The 7,936-nt window shown below is 36.6% G+C and overlaps 1 protein-coding gene across 2 annotated transcripts in view; it reads right to left on the bottom strand.

Moving 5' to 3' along the window:
- AGK (acylglycerol kinase) overlaps positions 1–7,936 on the bottom strand; it is a 105,233-nt gene that overhangs the window by 44,338 nt on the left and 52,959 nt on the right. For both annotated transcript variants that reach the window (XM_017499765.2, XM_037728269.1), the window contains exon 6: positions 484–576. In XM_017499765.2, the coding sequence (XP_017355254.1) occupies positions 484–576 (93 nt within the window). The remainder of the gene's footprint in view (positions 1–483; positions 577–7,936) is intronic.

Genomic DNA, 7,936 nt, shown 5'->3' with positions numbered 1-7,936 from the left:
AAACGAAACGAAACGTACCTGATGGTTGAAACTATGATTTCATTACAAACAGGGCTACTTCATAAGAGTCTTCAAAATATAATAAGATTATCCCACCCACCACCATTTTATCTCCTATGATGTTCAATGTTATCAAACTTAAATATGACAATACAAAAATTATTTTATGTGCTCGGTAAAGGTTTATAAAAAGCAATGAAATTGAAGTGCATTTCATTGAGAAAATGCACTTCCATAGAGAAAAATTTAGCTATACTAGCTTCAGAGAGCAACAATCCTAAAATGATGAATTAAAATAAATAATTTATTTAAATTACAATTACTTTATTGTAATTTAAATAAATTATTTATTTTAAATAATTTATTTAATTTAATTTATTTAATTTAATTTAAATAATATATACAATTACTTTACATTACTCTAGAATTTAATTTCCATTTTTCTCACCTTCAAAATAGCTTCAAAGAGAAAAACAGTCATACCTCCTGCAGTGTCCCATCTCCTCCTGCAACAATGATCACATCTGTGTTTTCCATAAGTTCCAGGAGTTTCTTGGCTTGTCCTTCATAATCTGTCTGAAATACCAAGGAAGCCTTTGGTAAGTTTATCAGCCTAATGTCACAAGGTTAAAGGTTTAAAAATGTGGGATATCTTTAAAGTTTTACATTGACTCTTAGTAAATTTCACATAATTGACAGACATAAAAAAAAAGCTATCAAAGCAATTATGTACACTTGTTACAGTTTTACATTTTTAGAGCCAGAGGGACCTCAGAAACTATCTAGTCAGCTCCTTACTTTAAAAATAAATTCAAACCCAATAATTTGTCTGTTACACAGCTAGCTAGTCAAAGGCCTCATTTCCAGTCCAGTGCGGATTCTATTACATCGTTTACAGGAAGTCAAGTGTACATGCAAATAGAGAGAAGCAGATGTAATGACAAGAGCACAGATGTCAGAGCCCAAGAGACCTGGATTAAATCTCAACTTTGCTACTTTTTAGCTGAGTGACCTTAAACTCTATGGATCTTAATTTCCTCATCACTGAAATTATGTGTGTTGAGGGAGGGAATCATGATAGCTTCTCTGTAAAACAGCTGTAAAGCAGCTGGTAAGGTAACTGTTCATAACTGGTATTGCACTAAATACAAGGAGGTTATTATTGTTTTGTTATGACTATACATAAAGAAATACAGGTATGATTCGAAGCAGTCACAAAACAATGCCTAAGCCTTACCATTTTTATTGACATCATTTGATCTCAGAAACATACAGATTAAATGAACCACTTAAGCCACCAATAATATGTAAAACCAAACACTAAATTTCAATAGACATAATGCAACTAACACTAAAATAGAAAACACTCCCTCCAATTGATATCACACTAGATATACTAATGGACAAAAATTAAATGTCTGGATTTCAGATGGGGTGAAGCCCTGCGGCATAGTAAAAAATGTATATCTGGGCTGGGTGCGGTGGCCCACGCCTGTAATCCCAGCACTTTGGGAGGCCAAGGTAAGCGGATCAAGAGGTTAAGAGTTCGAGACCAGCCTGGCCAACATGGTGAAACCCCATCTCTACTAAAAATAAAAAAATTAGCCAGGCTTGGTGGTGCATGCCTGTAATCCCAGCTACTCAGGAGGCTAAAGCCAGAGAATCACTTGAACTTAGGAGGTGGAGGTTGCAGTGACCTCAGATAAGACCACTGTACTCCATCCTGGGGGACAAAGCAAGATTCTGTCTCAGGAAAAAAAATAGACAGACAGACAGAGTCTTTGTCCTTGGTTCCTGGCACAGAGCTAAAATCCCTTGAATTTCCTGAGTGATAAAAATGTCTTTCATTATTCAAGGCAAGCCCCTCTCAATCTTAACAGAGTTTGTGCTGATAGGTGACTGGTGGGCCCCTGGATAGCTTCAAGATGGGAGCTGGTCATCAGAAGGGCCAGCAAAGTGATTAGAGGGTTGGAACTTTTAGCCCTACCCTTAACCTCCAGGGAAGAGCGAGAGGCCTGAGATTGAGATTACTCACCAATGGCCAATAATTTATTCAATCTTGCCTGCTTAATGGAACCTTCCTAAGTAAGGGAGTGTGGGGAGCTTCCAGGCTGGAAGCAAACACCTCAACACTGAAGTGTTGAAAGGAGGCACACCTACAGAGGAAGGGCATGGAAGCTCTGTGCCAATCCCTCTGCTCCCATACTTTGTCCTATGTATCTTTCCATTTGCTATTCCTGAGTAGTATCCTTTACAATATACTGGTAAACATAAGTGCTTTCCTGAGTTTGAGTTATTGAACCTGAGGAGGGAGTTGAGGAACCTTTGATTTGTAGCTAGCAGTTCAGAAGAACCGGTGACCATTTCCCTGGCATATGAGACTGGTGCCTGAAGTGTAGACAGTCTTGTGAAACTGAGCCCTTAACCCATGGAGTCTGCACTAACTCCACGTGTTGGAGTTGAGTTGAGCTGAGTTGAACTGAATTGACCAGAATTGAATTGCTGGACATCCAGCTACTGCGAGGAAAGACTCCAGCACCTGAGCCAGTAAGTCCTACATGACATTAATTTACAGTTAACACAGAGGAAAAGAGGAAGCCTCCCTAAAATACTACCATCTAATTTTATGACGAATAGTTCCACTTTTATTCTAAAATTATTGGGCTTTATAGTTATATATTTGCAAATATTTGACTTTTAAAAAAATGTATATAGGTCAATCTGATTAAAAGGATGGTTTGTGAACACCCAGAAATAAGTGGTCATTAGGAATCAGGCTGTGTTCTCACTAAGGCCAAGTGATTTCATACTGTCCTCATTTCCTTCTTTGACAGATCAGCTACATCAGTAGATCTTGGAAATTAGACAGGCATATTACATTTGGTTTTTAGCAAGACTCCTGGCAAGTCACTTGATGATCTCCCTGTGGACAGGTGAAGAAATGTGGAAACAACATGGTAGAATACAAGTGGAAGAGCTACCAATTCAATATCTGTGTCCAAAATGTGATGCTCATTGGAATGATGTCAGATTGCTAGAAGATTCCAAAGACATTTCATTAAGGCTCCCCCTTCAGCTGTTTCTTAGGCAATACTTTATCAACAATGGAAGTGAAAGGTAATTTACTAGATATACAAATGATACAAAGCTGACATTTGCCCTTCCTTACTTCTCTAATCTCATCCTCTCTTACTCTCACCCTTTGCTCATTTCACTCCAATCACGCTGGCCTCTTTATCATGCTTTAAATACGTCAAGTACACACATGCCTTGGGGCCTTTGGACATGCAGTATCACAGCTCGTGATACTGTGATACTCCTTCCTCAAGCATCTCCATGACTAATTCATTTCCTTTGGGTGTCTGTTTGAAGTCCATCTTGTCAGACTTGCCTTCCTTGACCATCTGCACTAAAATAACACCCCTATTAGTCTTTTGTACCTTGCTTAGTCTTTCTTCTTAGCACTCATCACCATCTGACAAATTATATGTTTATTTGTATATTTGTTTCTCACCTGCATTCTTGCTTTCCAGCCTTGAAATGTACATCTTTAAGGACAGATGGGGAGTTTATTTTGTTCAGACTATATCCCCAATACCTACAACAAGGCTTAGCTCATAGTAGGAACTAAAAAATGTTTGCAAAAACAAATTAATAAATGTAAATAGGTACATGAATAAAAGAATCAAAGTTTTAAAAGATCTTGACAGATCTGACAGACCATAATTTAAAATATTAATAGAGATCATATTAATATATTTGAGGCTCCGATCTTAGGAAAAAAAATCCCAAATGCACCAAAAAAGCAAGGATAAAAATAGTGACCTAACAATTACCCACCTCCCAGAAAAAGAATCCAGACACTAACATTACACCTTTTACAAAAACTAACTCAAAATGGATCACAGGCCTAAAGGTACAATGGAAAACTATAAAATGTCTAGAAGATAACATAGGAGAGAATTTAAGTGATCTTGGGTTTGGTGATTGAGTTTTTAGATACATCACCAAAAGCATGATCCATGAAAGAAAAAAAAAATTGATAAAATGAAATTCAGTAAAATTTAAAACTTCTGCTATATAAAAAAACACTATTGTAAGAATCAAAGGACAAGCCACAGCCTGAGAGAGAATATATGCAAAATGCATAGCAAACAACTTGCATCTAAAATATACAAACAACTCTTAGAACTCAACAAAAAAAACCCAGCCCAATTAAAAGGGCAAAGATCTGAACAGACACCTCATCAAAGATCTACAGATGGATAATAAGCATATGGAAATATACTCAACATTACATGTCATTAGAGAATTTGCAAATTAAAACAATGAGATATCATTATACATTTATTTCAATGGCTAAAATCCAAAACACTAACAATGACAAAGACTGACGAGGATATGGAACAAAACAGGAACTCTAGTTCACTCGTGGTAATAATACAAAATGGTACAGCCACACTCTGTAGCAGTTTCTTACAAAACCATAGTCTTACCATATTAGCCAGCAATAGCACTCCTAGGCATTTACCCAAATGAGTGGAAACCTTATTTTGTCCACCCAAGAACCTGCACATTAATGTTTATAGCAACTTTATTCACAGCTGCTAAAACTGGAAGCAACCAAGATGTATTTCAGTAGGTGAATGGATAAACTGCAGTACATTCAGACTAATAGACTATTATTCAGCAAAGAAATGAGCTAACAAGCCATTAAAACATGGAGATATCTAAACTGCATATTGCTAAGTGAAATAAGCCAATCTGAAAAGGCTATCTACTGTATGATTCCAATGATGTGACATTTAAAAATTAGCAAAAGTATGGTGACCGTAAAAACATCAGCCCTGGAGAGAAGGATGAATAGGTAGAGCAGAAGAGCAGCGAGGATTTTTAGGGCAGTGAAATTTATCTGCCTGATAATATAATGGTGAACACAATGCATTATGCATTTGTCAAAACCCACAGAACTGTGCAACACAAAGAGCAAATGGAAATGAAAACTATGGACTTGAGTTAATAATAATGCATCAATAATGGTTCATCAATTGTAGGAAAGGTACCACACTAATATGAGATGTTAATAATATGGGAAATTGTGGGCAGGGGAAAGAAGGAATATAGGTACTCTGTGATTTCTGCTGCATTCTTCCTTCATCCTAAAACTGCTCTAAAAAATAAAGTTCACTTTTTAATAAAGTGGCCTGATGGTACGCAGCAAACAAGATAATGAGTTCCATATGACTCAAAAGCATGATATATCGACAACAACAAAAGGGTCTGAGCTTGAGCTGTTTGAAAGAATGGTGATCTTGCTTTACTCTTCCTTAGATAGCCCATACCTCATTTCTGGGCACTACTGGAGAATATTTAAGGGAACAATCAGGAAGCTGATAGATTTGAAACCATTACCCAAGTGAAGAAATTGGAAATGTTTAAATCACAGAAGGCTCAAGGGAGGGTCAGGATAACATTTTGCAGAAGACTATTTTGCAGAAGAAAGATTAAGCTTGTTTCACATGAACCCACGGGATAGAACCAAACCTGAAGTCAATGATTCTCAATCCAACTACACATTATAATCACCTGGGAATGAATAAACAAACAAATGAACAGGTGAATGAATGAATGAAATTATTTTGTAAATACAGACACATAGACTCCACTCCACATTAGTTATATCTAGGGAGTGAGACCTGAGTATAAGTTATATTTTTAAACATTTCCAGATAGCTAGATATTCAGCCAGAGTTGAAAACCACTGACCTATGTGTAAAAACTCTTGGGAAACAGATTTCTTTTCAAAATTAGGAAGAATATTCTAATAGTGCTATCCTAAGGTGTAATAGGGTGTCTTGGAGGTTTCATGTCAAATGGGAGGCAAAGTCCAAGGTGGAAAGCACATGCTTTAGAATTGACAGACTTGGGTTTAAATGAGCTCTGTCACTACTAATTGTATAACGGAGCAGTTTTCTAGATGTTTGTATCCTCAATTTCCTCATTCATAAAATAAAGATAACATTCAATTTCATTGGGCTGTATGTGATTTAAACAAAACCAGCTATATGAAGTGCTACAATTCCATTTCTAATAGAATGGTAGACTAGGTACCCTGCCACTGAAACTTTTGTATATATTAATTTTGTTATCAATGCAGAACCATTGAAAATTGTAGCTACTGAGTAAAATAATGAAAACATCTTTGATGCATCAATAAATGAGAATAAAGTACAGAACACTAAATATAAAACTGGCACCTATGCAGTAAATGTTTTGAGGGCATCTAGTGAACCAGGTAGATCTGAATGTTGGTTTTCAAAGTTTCACCAGGTTCTAGGAAAAGCAAACAAAAATCCCAAGACCTGCTCAAGATTAGTGAATCTAACATAGAACCACACCCCACTATAAACCAGGACGCAAAAGACTGTATGTGAACTTTAGAGAGAATAAAAACAAAGTTGACTTACTCCTACTCCTAGATGATTCCCAGGGTACTGCAAAGACGTGTTCATGTTCTGAAATTTGGTGCTAAATGAAGGAATAAACATCTTCCCTGAGAATCCACAACCTTACGCTAGCGTTTACATAAGTAACCCAAATGTGTGCTACCTGGGTAATGTGAAAAAATCTCAAGCTAAAAATTTAAAAAGTTCACAGAACTTTCTTATGTGTATTATGCATCAAGAAAGACACAACATTCTGTGGTACTCCTGCTAAACTACATAATCTGAATCCAATCATGACAAAACAGTAGATAAACCCAAACTGAAGGACCTTCTACTAAAAAAAAAAAAAAAAAAAAAAAAAAATAAAAAAAAAAAAAAAAAAAAAAAAAAAAAAAAAAAAAAAAAGACGAACTCTTCAAAAATGTGAAGGCCATAAAAGAAAAAATATTGGGGAACGTTTTTAGATTAAAGTTGCATAAACAAATATCCACAACTAAATACAACATGTAATCCCAGATTGGATGCAGAACAAGAAAAAGTGTTTTTCCTTTTGTTATAAATGACAATCATGGAACAATGAACTTAATTTGAATAAACAATACAAATTAGATAATAGTACATCAATGTTAATTTCTTGATTTTGATAACTGTTCTGGCAGTCATATAACAGTGCCCTTGTTTTTAAGTTACAGATATTTAGAAATAAAAGAACATTATTTCTGCAACTTACTCTTAAATAAGTCAGAAAATAGGTATATGTATATACATTCATACACAAACACACACACATACATGAAAAGAGAGCATGTGTGAACATGGTAAAATGTTAATACAGCAGCTGAGAAGTTTGGATGAAGTGATATGGAAATTTGTATTATTTCTGTACTTTTTAAAATAAGTTTGAGATTATTTAAAAATAAAAGCAAATCAAAAAGAAAACAAACCCTGTAAAGAGTAGTGGTTTCTACTGAGGCATAAAAAGTAAAGATCCGAGAGGACCCAAGATGGCCGACTGGGAACAGCTCAGGATTGCAGCTCCCAGTGAAAACGCAGAGGGTGAGTGGATGCCACATTTCCAGACGGATTTTTATTGCCCGCAGACCAGGAGATTCCCAGGTGAAGGAGCCCCATGAGTCGCCAGCGCGGCTGCTTTGGCCAGCGTGGCTGTTTTGGCCAGTGCAGCTATTTGCTGTCACTGTGGCGCGGCGGTTCTGCGTACAAAATACACTGGTCCGTGTGCTCTTTTAGCTGGCAACAGGAGACCCGGGAAGGCAGATCGCCCATTCATCTGATTTAAAAAGGAACTGAAACAGGGAGCCAGGCCAGGAGATTCCTGAGCAAAAAACTGCCAAGAATCTCAGCACCGCTGTTTCAGCCGGCACAGTGAGTCGCCGCAAGGGAAATCACACAGATCCCAGCACCTAAAACAGGCGGCTGAATACCTGGGAGAGAGTTGACCATTCAACTAAAAAAAAGAAAAAAGAAAAAAA

Source organism: Cebus imitator, unplaced genomic scaffold, assembly GCF_001604975.1.
Source record: "Cebus imitator isolate Cc_AM_T3 unplaced genomic scaffold, Cebus_imitator-1.0 Scaffold260, whole genome shotgun sequence".
NCBI classification, from domain to species: domain Eukaryota; kingdom Metazoa; phylum Chordata; class Mammalia; order Primates; family Cebidae; genus Cebus; species Cebus imitator.
The sequence above is the reverse complement of the archived record's forward strand: the minus strand, read 5'-3'. Positions and strand labels throughout refer to the sequence as shown.